The sequence below is a fragment of the Anser cygnoides genome, chromosome 10 (genome assembly GCF_040182565.1).
Source record: "Anser cygnoides isolate HZ-2024a breed goose chromosome 10, Taihu_goose_T2T_genome, whole genome shotgun sequence".
Lineage (NCBI taxonomy): Eukaryota > Metazoa > Chordata > Aves > Anseriformes > Anatidae > Anser > Anser cygnoides.
The window spans coordinates 14,921,042-14,939,669 of NC_089882.1; the positions used below are offsets into that span (position 1 = coordinate 14,921,042).

General features: G+C 35.0%; 1 protein-coding gene across 38 annotated transcripts in view; it reads right to left on the bottom strand.

The window, feature by feature from the left end:
• SLMAP (sarcolemma associated protein) overlaps positions 1–18,628 on the bottom strand; it is a 100,907-nt gene that overhangs the window by 21,575 nt on the left and 60,704 nt on the right. For 28 of the 38 annotated variants that reach the window (XM_067003080.1, XM_067003093.1, XM_067003082.1 and 25 more), the window contains 8 exons: positions 15,903–15,983; positions 15,574–15,633; positions 10,672–10,794; positions 9,853–9,927; positions 5,387–5,707; positions 3,961–4,078; positions 3,129–3,300; positions 686–820 (listed from right to left, as the gene is read on the bottom strand). In XM_067003080.1, the coding sequence (XP_066859181.1) occupies positions 686–820; positions 3,129–3,300; positions 3,961–4,078; positions 5,387–5,707; positions 9,853–9,927; positions 10,672–10,794; positions 15,574–15,633; positions 15,903–15,983 (1,085 nt within the window). Of the gene's footprint in view, positions 1–685; positions 821–3,128; positions 3,301–3,960; positions 4,079–5,386; positions 5,708–9,852; positions 9,928–10,671; positions 10,795–15,573; positions 15,634–15,902; positions 15,984–17,821; positions 17,971–18,268; positions 18,291–18,628 lie in introns of those variants that run through there. The other 10 variants (XM_067003115.1, XM_067003109.1, XM_067003113.1 and 7 more) reach the window with 3 other exon arrangements.

An 18,628-nucleotide genomic window follows, 5' to 3' on the forward strand; every position in this document is an offset into this window, starting at 1 on the left:
CAAACTGGCCATCCCAGAGCAGTAAGGTATCTAAAAAGGCTATAATTACCTTCTAACACATCTGCCACGCTTAACATTTGGAGGATCTCAGAAGCCTCATCGTAAGAAAAAGCTGTCCCTAGCTGTAAACTTAATTCTAATGATAGAACCTCTCAAATTAATTGTAGCAGAAAAGATTTCCATTAGTGAATAGAAAGAATGGTTCAACTACATGTATAAAGCATGAGCTGACCAGGGATAATCACTGTTAAGAAGCATAAGCAAGAGTGAGGAGAAAACAAACATAATATTCACTAATAAATAAAATAAAAGCATCTCGAAGAAGGTTGCTTAACTCTTTTGGACCCAGGTTTCTCAGCTTTTACTTATGTATCAGTCTCTGAAATTAGAAAGTTTTGCCTAGTTCTGGTTCACGATTAGTTAAGCTGGATTATTTCAATACAGCAGATATCTAAGGCCATACTTAAAACTGTCATGGAGCTGTAAATTTAACTTGCATGCATAATTGTACCGGTGTAATGACCTGCAAATTTGCATAGGTAGTACCAGAATGGAATTTTGCATATGATATGGTACATGGACCTTTTGTTAAAGCCAGCCTTTTCTATTCAACACTTAGGTGTTCTCTCAATCAACAAAATTGGTGTCATAACCAGACTTCCCCAAATATTTTGGACAGACTTACATTGTTTCCTTTTTCTTGTAGCAGCTTCAGGTTTTCTTTACACTGTTTAAGCTCTTCTGTGATTGACTGTTTTTCTTGCTCAGCCATCTCATACTTCGCCTTCAGTTCTGAGAGCGCTACCTGTGTTCTTTCATACTAAATGCAAAAAGAAAGAAGGCTGCAGATTTCTGGACATCCAAAGCATGCTTACAATTGCTTAGCACCCAGCTTTCTTTTCTGCCCAGCATAACTTGCCTTGGATCAGAACACTCTCTATTAATAAAAGCAAGACAAAAATATATATTTTTTTTTAAATGAAGATTTTGTTCCTGTCTTTGAAAAACTAGGACTCCTTGTATGCTTTTTCAGGATAATTAAGCGTAAATTCTGTGTTTACGTATAACATGATACAAAGAAGTGTAATAAATTTCATGCTAGATATGTAATGATCTCCCCTACTACTGGAGGAGAAAACACAACTCACTTAATGACTAAACAGTCAGCAAAAACATTACAACTTGCTTCAGAATCAGAAAGATTATTAGAGGTCACGTTACTAACAAAAATTCACAAGTAGATAGAATTAACAAATTAAGTCTAGAAACACAGATTAACTAGCTACATTTCTATATTAGGTTTCAAATATTTTAAGTGTCCAGAGCTTCAAAAATTTTCCACTTCAGACAAATGTAGCACCTGCCCATGCTGTATGACATTAAGAACATACAAGTGCAATAGTTCAGAATGAGCTCACCATTATCTCTCATTAAATAATCAATAACATTTTTATATTACTTGAGAGGATTCTTTTGCAGACAAATTTTGCCTGACTTGGAACTTCTTAGGAATATATTCACAGACAGCAAATCACTGAATAGAAAAGAATGTGTTTCTTTTTACCCGGGACATTCTAGAAGTAAACTACATTTTTAGTAGACTGTCACACATATTCTGAAAAAAATCACTGCATTGAGTACTGTGTCCTTTTCCAGAAAGCTTGCTCATACTCAACTGTGCCGAGTCCTTCCCAGAGCGAACAATTTACGTGCTGTACCAGTAACAATACAGTAACATGACATCTATCAATAATAATCATGGACAACAGTGCATGAAGAAATTAATATGAACGGTTCACAATTAACACATCTTCATGCTAACCTCAGAACTCAAGGCTAACACACAGCTTATCAACTCTTGCAATGATTTCCAAAGCAAAGAAATATGAAGTAAATTAACTCATCTCTCTTATCAAACAATTACTCATTAGCATATGGGACAGAACTGTAAGAGCTATAAAGACAAAACAAGATACAGGGGAATAAGGAGTCCTTTACATTTAAATAGTGGTCTTACAACTATGCTGATCAGTCAAATAGGTGCAAAAATCAACATTTTGTATGAAGCAAATAAAACTTTTTCCCACACACCAAAATCAATCGTAAGAGAAGGAAAGGCATTTTAAAAAAATAATATGCCACAATTCTTACTGTGGATTAAGTATAAACAATATGGGGACAATGCATCTCGTCTTTCTATCTTATGGACAGTTTCTCCTTTTTCAAACTTGCATTCAATTTTCTCTACAGATGACAAGTTTTCTAGTAGTCGTCATGACAGTGGTAAGTGAGGACAGAACCAATGACCTTCAATTTGTTCGTGGCATTTGCCACAAACTTAGAAGAGTAGGCAACTTTACAAACACGTCTCATTGCTAACACACACATTAGCAAGACTGTTCAAATTAGAAAAACAGTAAGGAATGTGACACGGATGACCTAACGACAAAGCAAAGAAAAACACTGCAGTACACAAACTAATAGCAGTGACAGGGGAAAACTTCTCTCAAAATGCCTCTAGAAGAAAGCAAGTAACTAATGGAGATTATGGCCTTCTTCCAGACACGATCATTAGAAGCTAGGCTCAAAATGCTGGCTTTTCCTTATGCACTTGCTAATCAACTTTAGAAGCCTAGCGATCCATTACAATGAAAGGAAACCATCTCTAAAGAATGTGTAGTCCTGTTCTCAAATAAAGCTTAAATCCGACTAGGAAAATCATACTGACTAAGAAGAATACATTTTGACTCATAATAGCTAACTAGACTCTATACCATGACGATCAGTAACATTTCTGAATAAGGGTCACCTGTCTTTAACAGCTTGTAAGTAAGCTAATGCTCTTACTAAGATAATGCATGGAAGTAAGTTTCAGGAAGTTCTTAAAACACGTAAGTTATTTGAAATCTTCCCTTTGAGATTTAACCACTGATGTGTGTATGTGTATGTATGTGTGTGTATATATATACACATATATATATATAGTTACTTAACATAAACATACTTGAAATAAAAGAAAAAGTTCTACTAAAAATTTTGAATTTTTTGACATTTAAGCTTCTATAGTGAAATAAAAGGAAAGTCACTGGGCATTGTATTCCTTCAAAACAGAAAATGTTTCTTGTTACCTCTTTCTGAACATCCTTTGCTTGACTCTCAGCTTCACTGAGTTGGCTTTTTAGACTAGCTGCATCCTGTTGATGTTTTTCTCTCAAAGATCCCATCTGATTTTCAAGTTCCTTTCGAGACATTTCAAGAACACTTATATTGCTGGTTAGCGCTAAACTCTGCTTCTGAGAGCTGAAAAATAAAATCCAATTGATTCTTTACATATTTTAAATTTAAACAAAAGATTTTTAAAGCAGTTTTCACTTTCAAAAGCTTCACATTTCTATTTAATACAGAAAAATCAGCTAGGAACAATCATAGAAGTGCAGATCATCACTGACTCCCTAATGCAAAGTGCTGACATAAAAGATTGTCCACAGACTTTTAAATGCATGTGCACACATTATCATGTTTCATGTAATTATAATCTATACTATAACTTGTATTATCATTAATTTTTTTTTAGTTTCATAATTTACTTTTTTATTAGTCTCTAATTATATATTATATACATTAAAGCATTGTGAAACAAACTTGTCATTTGAAGAAGTCTGTCCAAGGTTGTTAGAAGTATTTCATTTGTTTGCACACACGTTTCTTTTGCTTACTCCAATGGCATAAGCCAATAGCAAAATACAGCAGGATACCATGTAACATATCTGAGAAGTAATACAGAAGCATTTGGGGAGAAATAAGTGGCAAAATTGTGCTCTGCCAAAAACTGAGATACAAACAAAATTTCAGTTCATTTAATCATGAACACTATCAGACATTTAGTACCAGTTTTGGGAAGAAATAAGAATAACCAGCCTTTCTTTGATACCTTCCTAGACAAATCCACCGTGCCCTTACCTAGAAAGCTCCTTCTCTTGTCGCTGAAGTTCAGATGTAAGCGAAGTATTTTCCTTTCTTAGTGTAACACATTCAGCTTCCAGAGCACTCCATTCTGCCTTCAACTTTTCAAGTTCACCTGCAATTAAAATTAAATTTTGAGTACAATAATTTCATGAATGCTTCAAGCAGCACTAGCTAATAAATGGTGGAAAACCTGGTATTAGCTGTAAAGCTCAAATTATTATAATCATGTTATATGAATTCTATTGCAATCATTTATAAAACATATCACAGTATCTTTTACTGTTAGGAAGAGCTTGCGAGCCAGTAAACAAGCTGGTGCTTTTTCTTAATGTGAGCTTCTTTAAGGCACAAAGCAGTAGAAAATTGTCTTGCTTATGTGTCTACTCGAGCATTTTAAAACCAGTGACAAAAAAAAGCATATTTGAAGCATATTTGATTTCACTTCTCAGCAGAAAATCGGAAAGAAATTGAAAGTAACAAACAACTAAAATCATTAGATAACCATGTCTCTGCTATAGGGAACAGTATGTTTAAAGCAATAACTAAATGGTTAAAATAAGACCTTTGAAATAAATCAGTCTATGGTAAAATTGTTTTTTATCACATATTACATGTCTTCGTAATATAATGACGGAGACTGGAGTCTCAGCTGGGAAAAGGCTTTTCTGATGACTTCTAAGATTAACTAACTCAGAATTCAAAGCATATTTTACAGATACCAGCTTCTCTGTGGCATGTAGAATATTTTAGCATGAGCTTTTGACCTCTATTAGCGGATTCTCCAAGACCCGAAGCTATAGAACTCCAGTGTATTTACCTGCGTGTACGGCAGGTAAAGTGAAGAGCAAATGAATGAGCCTAGCAGATCTGGCTCAGCACCAAGTATTTGTGCATCTCTGCACATCATGCTTCCAAAATAAAACTAATTCTAAATGTATTTTAACATAAATGAACACAATATCATCTGTTTTATTAATCCATAATAAATGCAGGTTTCTCAAATGAAGCTTTGCTATAAAAATTAAAAGTTCAGAAGCTACCCCTTTACAGGCTTTAGTTATATAGATTTAATTATACAGATTTCATGCAAGTCCTTTTGAAAACCTGTAGCAGTATCAATCTCTCTAACAACACAGGTTTTCCAAATGGCAATGCATTTGGCCTACTTTTGGTATCAAAAGGGTACCTAAGCTAATTTAAGCATAATTGAAAGTTACTATTTAATGAAATATACAGAAGGGTTTTATTACCCCATAAGCCTTGATACACATCTATAAACAAAAATATAGTAAGTGCATGTGTGTGCGTGCATGATGGGAAGGAGGGATAGAGGAAGGGAGGAAAATTTGAATCACTGACATTCATCAGACTGAGAAGGATGCTGTTTGTGGTGGTCTGTGACATTGTATTAAACAAGTACCTTTCAAACGAGTAGCCTCTTCCTTGTGCTGCTCCTCACACTGCTGACACCTGAGCTGAAAACTGGCTTGTAGATTGACAATTTCTTTTTCATAATCTGAGGCATCTTTCCTCCACCGCTCAAGCTCTGCTCGCACAGTTTGGAGCTCTTCTTGAAGAGCAGAAATATCAGTATCTCGTTCTGATGCTGCCTTTTCGGCTACTTGTTGAAGGGACAGAATTTCATTCTGAGCACTGACGAGCTCATTTCGAGTGCTTGAAATTTCGCCCTCCTTCTCCTCACGAAGATTCTCAATATCTTCTTGCAACCTCCGCAATTGAGCTGGAAAACATACATAATTGTTACAATTTTTATAAACTTTATTTACAGAAAATCTAAACAAAACCCTCCCATTCTTGACCTGCTGATGTTTAAAAGAACTAAAGAAAACTAATGCAATTAAAAACATATTAATCTTAACAAATGATCTACGCGCATATGAGGGGTTGTGTATTACAGAGAGTTAAGAAACAGGAAAAAGGGTTTGACAAAGCTTTCTTAGACAGGGTTGTTATGTGGAGGACATTAAAGGAACTATCCTGAAATATGAAATCAAGATTTAGATCCAAATTTGTTGTAAGCAAAACAAGTATTACAGAATGGGGAAACTGGGGGGTTAGTGAACAACAGGGAAAGCAAGAAAGCTTCTGTGACAAGCCGAACAGATTCGCAATACTACATTGGAAATGTTTGCCTGTTAAGCAGCTAAAGTTAACTTGTGATGTCTACAAATATTTGAGGGACAGAGAGTAATTTCTACTCCATTCTCTCAACTTGTAAATTAAAAATTACTTCTTTGCAAAAAGTGTTTTGCAAGGCTCAAGATGAATTTTAGATCAAAAGCAATAGCTGCACCTAACATACTGAACTGTAAGAAGACCTTTAGTGCTCATGAGTGGCTGCAAACTGCAAATGTGCATCAGTCACCTAAGTGCTGAGTTATTCAGCATTTCACAACTGCATGAAGCAAACCTTATGAATTATTCCTATTCAAAACTGTTTCATTACTTAACATCCCTTCTCTGAGCACAATTATTTTTCATAAATATGCATGCAAATAGAATCCTGTGCAGATACTTACAAAAATACAGTACAGAAGAAAGGAAAGTATGAAAGGAAAAAGAACAAAATTATAGTTAAAACCCTGACTGATGGATGCAAAATGTATAATTTGCCCAGTGTTTTTGTTTTGCCTTTTAAAGTACACAAATGTACACAAAGCTCACATGTATTTCACTGATTTTCAAAGAGAAAAGCAATTACCTAATTAATGAAGAAATGCTCTGAGAAAAGAACAAAGTTCTTTAAATCACTCGAAACCCTAATATCAAATATTGTAGAGGGTTAGAATTACACACTTACAGTAGTATGTTACTTTTTCTGAATCAAAGGGCAAGCAAGGACAGTGGAAAGCACGGGGAAGATAACTGAGGCTAAGTAACCTTCACAGGTTTCTTGCATTTATTTTTGTTCTCTCAATCCATTACAGAAGATGACACCGAGAATGTGAACGAGTCATGCTGTAATCTGATACAGCATAAAAACTGCTCAGGAGGGGCTTTCATGACAACTATCCATGATGCTTGATGTCTTTCAGACCTTTCATGTACAGAGATACAGGCACAATTCATGCACAGGTACAATCTAGAAACTTTGCTGCTAGTTGACATACAGTAAAGAAGAAACATGTAACTTTTTTTCTCTTCTGAACAGGCTCCAGCAAGACATTTAGCTCATTAGATGAGCTAAGGAACCTATGAACAACCCAGTTCTGCACTTTGGAAGGAAAATACAGCGTGGTAAAGACCATGATAGCTCCTATGTATTATAATACATAACAGCTATTACAGACTACACTAAATGAGCTTTCACAGCAATCCTGTGTAAGATGAAGCAGCATACCTGTTCCATAACAAAAACATCTGCAGCACGATGGATTTTTGAATATGTGAGCAACAAAATGCTTCCATCTCATTCATTTGGAAACAATTTCTACAGGATTATACTAACAGAATAGTAATCAAACTAGTAGATGAGAACAATCTGACAGAGTAAGACAACAGAACATTAACAATCACCTGTGTATTGTTGTATTTGAAGCTTTGAACCTACCAAACCCTTATTAAAAGTACATGTTTCTAAAACACCACGAATTAAGTCTTGTTAACACAGCAGGAGCCCATCAGTTAGCAAAGCAGCGATTTTTCAATATATATATCTTCCTGATATATGTGTTTTTTAATCAAGCCCAACTAAATTGCTGCTTCTCAGGCAGCTTTTCCAAGAAATTTTATTTTTTCGTCTGCATTATTTATGAGCAGCTCTCCCTTTAAATACTCAGGCATGAAAACAAGCATGGTATGAATGAAAATCCAAAAATATACAAGTGTTTCTAAAATTTGGTGGAGTTGTAGAAATAACTTACACAGAAGATTTACTACAAAGAATACTGGAATGGCTTCCGAGGCATGGGATATAATTTGAAATGGCTATTAGAAAAAAAGCTTCCATTACATCTCTTTTTTATGTAAGCCATTACCTCACCCAAACTGAATGTTTCACTTTTTTTTTTTTTAATAGGCAATGACTAGTTACTTCAGATAGAAGAATTTCCTTCTTTACCTATCTGTGCATGTAAAGAACTTCACGTGTAGAGACAGGATTTCAGTTGTTTCTACAGCACTCTATGTGAAACACACGAGCCACGTAGCACTGGCTGGCCTAAAACACTGATTCCATGAAAATACTTCAACAAATGTTACCATGTGAGATTGTCAGGATTTTTTTTTCTCCAGTACAGTTCACAGAGGCTGCCAAGATAGAACAGTGACATCATGACAACTTCTCCCAAGTTGTGTGATAAGTCACACCCTAAAAGTTTGGAAAGGAGCAAGCACACAGATATCAGAATGTTTTAAACCACAATGGAGTAATAAGAACAAGAATCATTAGCAAGAACTCACTTGGGAAGTGTTCAAGAGACAAAGAGCCACCTTGCAATTAAGCATGGCTCTGTCAAGCTTCTACTTTTTTCTTTTTTTTGAGAAAAGATGTAAATTTTCTTCCTCCTGCATAGAAATGCCTATCAAACCCTAATTTCTAGCTTTTCCTACAGCATTTTTTTCTTAGAGAATTTTCATTGTTAGCAGGACAGAAGTCAAAATTTAATCGCTCTTACTCTGAAGAAGGCTCGTCTTTCTTAGAGGAATAATGGCAGAAGACCTAAATACGCTTCGCTGACATTCGTATAAAACAGTGCAGTCATAAGCTTCTCAGTAAGTGTAACTGGTATATGAGAAATATCACGTTCTACAACAAACTACTACCCATAAAAATAATTTTCTAAAGCTAATTTAATTTCCTAAGACAGTAAGACTTGTGTTGTCAGTCCATTTACCTGTCTGTTCATGTCTTCTAACCATTTTGATGTCCAAATCCAGCAGTATTACTGACAACGATCTCAAGGTATGAAGTTCCTACACATTCCTTCTCAATGGCTGAGTTCAAAATGATGGTGTTCATACCAACATTTGTTTTAAGGAAGAGTCCTAAAATAACCCTTATCAATTTTAAGGCAAGATAGCCGCTCGACCAGTGAACTCACTCGCACGTACAGGCTGACAAACAAGCAGGTGTGTAACGCTGAAACTGCTTACATGACATGCTACCACTAGCCCAACATACTGGGCGAGAGAGAGACTCTTGTCAAAGGTTGAGCTAGCACAGATCTCTTAAAACACCAGGGCAACACGAAGATGTTGGAGGGGCTGAGGTATTCAAGAAACCCGCAGAAAACCAAACTTGGCTAGTTTCACTGCTCTTCCAAAACCCTTCTGCTTTCAGTCAATAAGAACTTCACTAGCTTGAAAACAGTAGCTTCTGTGTCACAAGTAAGAGTTACGCAAATCATGGGACTCCATTCTGCTATAATCATTTTGGGCTGAAAGGAGCACGAGTGCAGTCATAGCATTTTTCATAAAGCACAGACTGTGCTTCTGTTGAAGACATTTTAATGCATCCAACTTGAGTGCAGATCTGGAGTGATTAAAAATTATTTAAGAGGATTTTACTAATAAAGTGAAGACACTGAGAAGTACAACAAAATAAACCTTCTGAGTGTTTAAGGAAAAGGTAAAACAGCCACAGTAAGAATCTCTGGATCATTCAAAGCTAAGAAAGACTGAAGGAAGAGAAAGGAGAAGAGGAATATGTTACAGATGACATTACTTGCATTTTTAAAGTTACGATTAAAACATAGACCTTGACAGGAAACATTTAACAACAGAATTCGGAGATACTGTGAAACGAATCATATTTAAAACATACACTCACTTAACATTTTCCTTCGTAAGTCCTTATGACGCCATGGAAACAGCTAAAGCAATATATTTCCCCTAGGAGACTGAGGTGAAAAAAATATTTCATACCTTGCAGAACATTTATTTGCTTGTTAGATTCTTCAACTTGCACTCGATATGCTCTTCTCTCTTCTTCCAAAAGTGCTACAAATGAAAGTGAAAATGTGCCCAAATGTTTGTTAGTAAGAAGTATTTCAGTTTTGTAATTAGTTTTAGTCATGACTTCCCCTTAATTGAAAAGATTAAAACAGTCAGATTATTCCAGTAAGTTATCAAAGCTGGTAACTGTGTAAGTAGTTTAATAAAAAGTTAATAGTAAATATATTATTATTGTGGTAGTATTGCAATTAATTTGAAATTAATATAATCAGTTGCCTGATCCAAAAACTCCATGTGTGCTAAATGCAAACTGTTGTAGGGGTGGGAAGAAAAAGCTTCAGCACGACCACTGAACAATGTGAGTTAAACTGGACTACGCTATTTCCTGCTAAAAACAACCCATGGTCTTGCTGATGACAATGATACAGCTCCATATTTGAAAGGACGATCTGAAGAGCTACCACTGAATGCATTAAATTATGTGTCTTATCTGAAATATGGATGAACCAATATGTCTAGATAAATATATCTTCTACAAATGAAATATATAGAGTTCATGTACATATTCAATGCTATGAAAAGATGGTCAATCTTGAAGCAAAAAGTCAGGGGCTCAATCTGACTGCTTATATATATTAAAAAAAAAGTTTCCGACTTTCTGTGCAGGAGATGGGAATGCTAGGAAACAGATCTATCCAACAGTCAACAAAGCTGGACCCCTTTTTAACATTACCTATTAAATACAATTTTAATGGATACCCTACATAATCAAGTTGATCTGAGTCTCACCTTGAAGTTCAAAGCATTTTTGTTTACTTGTTCTAGCTAGCTCTTGTGCTTCAATCAGCTCCTTGTGTAGTTGCTGAATTTCTTGCTTAGCCTCAGTCTCTGATTGTGCACCCTGCAATTCATCTGATAAAAGAACATTTTCTTTAAAGCATAAATTTGTACAACAGTTTAATTTGCACTGTCATGTGATGTCATGTGCATTTTTATTCACATCATCCAGAGTTAGTTAAAGTAAACTCAAATTTGGATTAGGTAAATATTAGCAAAAATATTAATACACTTTAAAAAGGAGGTAAACATATGCATAGTTTAAAACATTCATTCTACATAACATGCAGTAAAAAAAATCATACATGAACTCAAAAATTTTTAAAAATACTGTACAGATTGGCAAGGATTTCTGTATTGACATAAATAAAGAAACAATAAGTGTAAGACAATCCTTGACTATATTTACAATTAGTCTATTTTTAAAAGGAAGCTACTGTAACCTTCTTTCCTAGCACAGACCTAGCAGTAATGATCCTGCATCCCCTATCGCCTGAGCTCACCCTCCCACAGTCCTGCCCCTCCAAGCACATCCCAGCCCGGTCCAGCAGCATACCAGCACTCAGAAAAAAGACTGCGTCTTTCCTATTCTCACAGTAATGAATTGGTGGGATCACAGAGTATAGATATGGGTGCACATGTGCTTTTAGACCTTCTCAGAACCAAATTATGAGAGCAGAAAGAACAAAGAGGACTAAATATTTCATCCAAATACTCTTTTATAAATTTATTAAGAGTTCCAAATCCTAGTTGCTCTCTACTGGAGATGTTTTGTTCTTAGCTTCTCATGGATGAAGACTTGGAGCAATTAGACTTTCAGTCCTCCTTAATGAGACAGTTCAGCAGAAACGGATGAGGAAGTTGGCAAATTATGTTCTTGATAAAGAAGCAGTGTCCCAAATCAAACAATAGACACCCTAAATGAACTTTCTGGTGGACAGCATTTTCAAATCAATGAAAGCATACATCATGAAAGATAACACTGCTTCAAGGGAGATGAGAATCTTAAGTTACGGGACAGCATAATCAATTTCGCAGAGACGCAATGTACGTCAAAGTAAAAACTCTTTTCTACTCAAATGCAGCTGGGAAATTTCCATACACTTGATATGTTTTTAAATCAAAAGCCAAGAAACACAAGTATGCCTATGAAAAAAAAAACAAACAGGTTTTTGGTCTTATACAAACTGACAAGCATCACGTTTGTGCTAAGATTCAAAACAAATTCTGTAGTAGGATTGCTCTATTCATAACTAGTAAAAACTGTTATTGGGCTTTGAAATAATTCTTTCCAGAAGCAATTTCATGTCATGAAAACTGGTTTGAGAACCAATGCAAAAAAACTGCAATTAAACAAGTATTTGAGCAATTTCCAGAAGTATTCAACATTGGACTAACTGTCCTCAGAAGTCTAAGGAGTTCTATCATTAATTATGAGGTATAAAAAAAAATAGGTCAAAATACAACCGTTTGAAAACCCTCATTCATTTATTCTAGTTCATGGAAAGTTTTCATCTATGATCAGATTTTTTGCCACGTTATAACAGATTCTTAATAAACTCGACTTTCTGTCCCACACCCCAACACAATTAAGATTTCCTTTAACATTTCTTTCATTTGTTTTTTACTCTACTGGTAGATTTAAAATCATTAAAAACAAAACAAAACAGTGTGATAAGTAACAAATTGTTTCCAAAGCATATGAAGTCTGCTTGTCCCTCAATCTGGCTCTAGAAAGAAGTCTAACTCACGGGTCAGTTCTAAGGAAAATTTAACATTTCCAATTCATTAAAGAATATGATAGATGGAAAATATTCCTTCACACACTAATATAAACCTGGATTTTGCAATTTCAGGATCTATAAAGCTTCAATAAAAAAGACAAAGTTGAGATTAAATCAACATGATTAAATCAGCTTGAGCACATTAGCAGAGCTCTGCTTACATGTTTGCCTTTATATTTTTGTTCTGATAACAGTGATGATAGAATGATACATAGGCTGCTGTCTTAATTCATCCCTTATCTGTGTGTCTGGTCTGTGGAAGCAACTACCTTAGTAGGCTGGTATTTCTCCAAGTCTCACAAAAGTTCCCTTTCAGAATTCTGCAGGATTTCTGACGTTGTTCAGATGAGTACTTTCAGAGTATTCAGATGAAGTCAGATAGACAATTTTAAATCTGAGTTTTCTTCAACTTTGTAAGGTTCACAGAAACCTTATAATGCACATAAAATAAATATTTGGCTATTACTGCAACATTAAAAAAAAACTGTTCCCAAATTTCTTGAACAAGACCTCTACTGATTCTTGATATTTATTATCTAAATTAACACTATTCAGCAAACAATTCAGCAAACCCTCAACGGAACACACTTTTTACTTAGATTCCACGGATCAGTCCCAGAGTTACAAAAAAAATAAGGAAGGTGACAAGAACAAGATTACTGAACTTCTGATGGCAGTTATTACTTTCCATCTGTTCAACATATACCTGTTTTTCACTTTACAATTTTTCTTTGTTATAGGTAGTCACAAGCCACTTACACAGCAACATCTAAGGAATTCTTATAAATGGCTAATAAAGATGTTTAGCTCTACTAATCTGTGCAAGGTCTTCCCCTTCCCCATCTTTGCCAGATTCTGACTTGCAGAAAGCTGAAGCAGATCCCTGAATGCTCTCAGAAGTTACTGATGGAAAATACACTTGGAGGAAACTACAACAATTTAACATCTCATCATTTTCTTGTTCCGTACATTTGTTTTGTAAATTCCGACAGTTAAACAAAAAGGAGCAGTGCTTTTTCCAACAGCCATTTCCGCATTCCAGCAGCTGCCAGATCAGAAATGTTCTCACTCTTCCTTAATTACATGAATGCATAACAAACCCAACTGGAAGTCTTTCTGTGGCAAATAAGATCCTTTTAAGGGCAAAGTCAAGAGCATGCAGTGGCTCTCTGACATAACTGCAAGCAAAACTGTGAGCTTACAGACTCTTCATAAAAATTACAAAGGCAAATGATTCACTGTACAGATATTCTTAAATGGTTTCAGGAGAACAAAATAGGAATGCCTATAAATAGCTTCAAGAGAAGAAGTTTTTCCAATTCCTTTAGTTAATTATAATATGCATTCTGATTGCAAAGCTGTCTATGCAAATAAGTATTTTTCTACTTCTTTGAAGTTCTGTGATGGTTATGGTTTAAGTCTAACTGGGTAAAGACAGATGAAACAATGACAATCACCCACATGAACACAAGACTGTTTTGATGTTACTACCAAAAATTTGATTTTAGCTTTTTAAGAGTTCAATTACCCCTCCCTGTCACTTTAATACAGCCCGGTCAGAAAAAGCGTTAAGTACACCCGACCCTTGACAGAACACGAGCCCATTCTAACCCAGGAAGCAGTATGCTCACAGAAGGCTTATCTCGTTCTTGGGCTATAAAAGGCAACCTTTCTGACAGAGCCTAGGAAGGCTTTATTTGCATTTAGGGAGAGTTCAGTCACCAGTGATTTTTCAATCTGAGGGTCCATGGACTACTTTTCATGTGCCTGCAGAGGATAAGTAAGAAATCCAGCCTATTATGAGTAGTCTTCAGTTGGCTACATGAGAACATTCACTTTCACTGATTTAAAAAAATATATATACATACACACACTTTTTTTTTTTTTTGAGAATCCAGAAGGGTAGAAAAATCACTTAATTAGTGGACCTACCACTACAAATTTTTTATTCGTTTTTCCACCAAGCGTATATTTGCTTACAACATTTAGCTAACTGCTTTTAAATTATAAATATAGTGTATGAGTAAGGTTATATGCTTTATTATATTTTGCTGTTCATTGCAGAGCAAATCGTAAACGGAACATGCTCAGTGTTATGAACACTCCTTTTTATATAGTTCTGTTGAACTGAAATTCACTAGAAAAATCTCATACTCAGTTTTAGTTTCTTGTTTGGAAATATATATACTATATATTTTAAAGTTCTTTCTATCAGAAAATCAGAGAAGTGTAAACAATTACAGAAAAAAAAGCTCTCTTACGGATTTCCTAAATTTCATTGTGGTTTCCTGTCTTTCTGAACCACGAAAAGCTCTCACATTCTTCTTTACTTGGGATGCCAATGTAAACATTATTTCATAGATATTCACAAATATGTGGCAGCACATAAAGCCAAGAAAGTTAACTTTCAGTATGCTAAATGTAACGATATCCCACAACACTTTTCAGATCATGTAAATATGTAAATAGCTTGCTAATCAAGTCTAAAGTACATGCCTTCAGAGCAATAAAAAGTGTGATTTTGTAACTGTTAAGATCATAGCTAAGGTTCAACAATCATTCCAAATACTGTTAAAACAAGGAATTCAATCTTCACTATGTTAACAATAAAAAAAGACTTTACACTTTTCTTTTTTAGCCACCAGATGCAAATCAACAGAAACATTTCTGACAGTGATGGAAACTATGCAGGTAAAATGTCACAATGCTTAAAGTATTTGTCAGTGGTGGAGGAATCCCTTTTCTCCTTGGTTATTAGCCCTAAACTGAGTAAATGTTGAAACTATTTTTCAACAATACTTGAAGTTATAACATGTAAGTTCATAGAACAGTTTTGGTGAGTGCAGCTAACTTTAAGCACAAATTACTTCTATATTAACACTCGGCAGTATGCTTTTATATCACCCAAAGGAAACATCATTAAGTGCAACTCTTCCATACTACCATGATTTAAACATTTCTCGAGTCTTTGTACAAACACACATTTCATTAAAAATCAACAAAAAAAGCTGGTAGACTAACTTATAAACACAGATTATGAGTCTAAAATTACAAAAATAAATTTGTTTACCTTTCAGAAGAGCTACTTTAGCAATAGGTTCATTTAGATCTTGGTCATCCATTTGGGCATCTGGAAAAAACAACACACTTTCAGAGAACAGGTAGACCACAGACAGTTTTCATATATGCATTCTTTAAGCAAAGAACCTTTTATACTCTTCCCACATTACAACAGTTAATTATAAAGTTGCAAAGTAAACAACACTGCTTAAATTTATAACCGACTTATAATACATAACACACAATACAAGTATTCTCTGCCCTTTTAGAAAATTCTCATGATTAAGTGATTTAATTCAAACTAATTAAATTTTACAGAAACGTCAGTTAAATCTTTACCTGTAGTGTCGTCGCTGCTTTTTTCCTTGCTTGGACTGAGAGTGTCTGACAAATCAGATTCTTTCACTCTTGCCTGATTCTCTGTAAGAGACAAGGAGATTCAGCTACAGTAAGTAAATACTTTGTTCAGTTTCTTAATCATAATTTTTTCTATACACATATCTAATGACTGTTAAATGTCACTAGAAAAAAAGCTGATAACACTTAAAAACCTGGTGTTTGCTTATTTCTTCATAAATCTGGGCTAAAATGGATTCTGTATTACTAAGTCATTATCTAGCCTAGCATCTAATAGGGGATGTAAGAGCCTCATGCACAGCTTGAACTTTTGTTTAAAGCTGTATTCTTGCCAGTTGGAACTCTGTGCAAAAGCTGATTGTTTTATTCAATCAGGGAACAAATAAGAAAAGAAAAGCAGAACAATGCAGATATTGTTACAAGTCAGAATGAAACTGCTATTAAGAATAAAACTGTGCTTCAGTATTTTGGACAAAAAAATAGCAGCAAGTCTTGTATATACTGTACTGCAAAAAAAGCGTAGTGTTAACCAATCACGAATCCCAGTAATATAAATTAATACACTAAGTAGTTTCTAGAAAGAATTTTTAGTTCAGATTGTATTACTACAAGGCAGTTGCTATGTCTTTTCCATAAAAAACCTTCATGAAATAACTGCACCACATTATTGCATGCAATTTAGTGAAGTCCCACACATTTTTTTCATCAGTTCTAAATTTTTTAATGGGAAGCAGAAATTTTCAGAAGTTGAGGGGACACAGCAGTAGCCCTGACTCCTAGTCTAAAGGCTTACTTTGTGAGCCCCCCCCCCCCTTTTTTTTTTTAGTAACTATTTAAATTTAGTTATGACAGAACCATTAAACAAAGGCACAGCATCTCTTGACTAAACCCTGTAAGTTTGGCACCTATGAACCTTGACACCAACATGCAAGTGAGGTTAAACATAAGGAAGTCTTTCTTAGCCAACTACGCCCAGCCTTGGTTTGACAGCATTGCTGCCTACCACAGATTAACAGATGTTTCTTCTGAGTATCAAGTTCCAGGTGAAGAGAGATGCATACATACATACAAAGGCATCATTACAACATTCTCATTATACAGACTTCCCTTCTACCATAGATACAGAAAAGCATGGTGAACATAACTAAATTCTTCACATATAGATATTGTAGATTAAAAAGTGTCAAGTAGCAAACAAATCAAGCGTGTTATACCAACAGGGTTAGTATATGAAAATATTTAAAAAAAAGGCAAAGGAGTCATGAGAAAGTTTGGGGGAATTGTTTTTTCAAATAACAAGAGAACAAATGGAACTGAATGCCCCCCAAATGAGATGTGGATAAATGAAGACATATGCACTTACACTGGGAAATTAGCAAGATGACAAACACAACAGAAAGAAACCATTTTCTTCATTTAACATGAAACGTTTTCTATTTCTTTGGGCCAGAACATCTACTTTTAAATGAAACAGAAGAAGGCAAGTACAAACAAAGAAGCTGATCAACAGCCAGACTTCCTACCTTAACATAACTGAAATCACTGGAGAGAGAAGGCTAAAGCATCTGTACACTTAAAACACGTTAGGGGTTCAGACCTGGCAGCTATTCCAAATAGAAGTCATATGACTTCACAGCTGACTTCAAAGCTCATATGGACTGAAGCAAATAACTTGATGTTTGGGGGTTCCTCTATGCTAAAATGAAAGCAGTACTTCCCTAGTTTAAAAACATTACTCCTTAAAAATAATGTCTGAAGATGTTATGATACAAAGCATTTTACAGGTATCAAATAGAAACAAGCCCACAAGACTGACATGAAAACTGTAATAATTATTAAAACAAGTAATACATTATTTGTGAAGCTTAGGTATTAAGAAAAGTATATCCTAAAAACCTCACCCATGTCAATCCAGAAGCGCTAAGCTGAGCAGTATTTGTATCCAGCTAACTTTACCATATCTGGGCATACATGGACACAGCTTCCTTCTTCTGTGAGAAATGGAGCAGTGCAAGTCCCAAACCCTGAATTAATTCTCTCTCTCCCCACCTCCTCCTATACTCCCCTCCCACACATCCTCAGGTACACAAATTCCTCCTCCCCCCCATCCTCCTCCTCCGGAAACAGGGACCAAGATCATGCACTAGAGGAAAGATATATATGCTATACATATATATATATATATATATATATATATTCTCTTTATATATTCTCTTTAAAAGAGAACATGTCACTGAAGTGACATAAAGCGAAGTTTGCTCCTCTTAAAACAAGGTTAGGAAAATAGCAACTATCTCCATCTGAAACAGCAGAAGTAAAAGAGAGAAATGGTTTAGAAACCTGCTTACTATTCTGGAGCCGCAGTCTTAAGGACAGAACTCATTTTTGTACTATATTATTTCACAGCAGTCATTCCTGTTTCCCATAATAAAACTGAGCTGCATAAATATAGCCAAAATGATAAAGTATATTAAAATGTGTTGACATCATACTTACTTGATGAGTTTGAGTATATTAACAAGCACTAAAAATAGCTTGTCATTTTGCAAGTTAAGTGGCATGCAAGTGTTAAGTTACAGTTATTGTATGCATTCTTCTGCCAAATATGGCACACTGTCTGTAACTTACTCACATACAGCAACAGATTAAAGGTGCAATTTCATACATAAGGTGAAAAGTTTCTAAAATACCAGAACTTTAAACAAGCT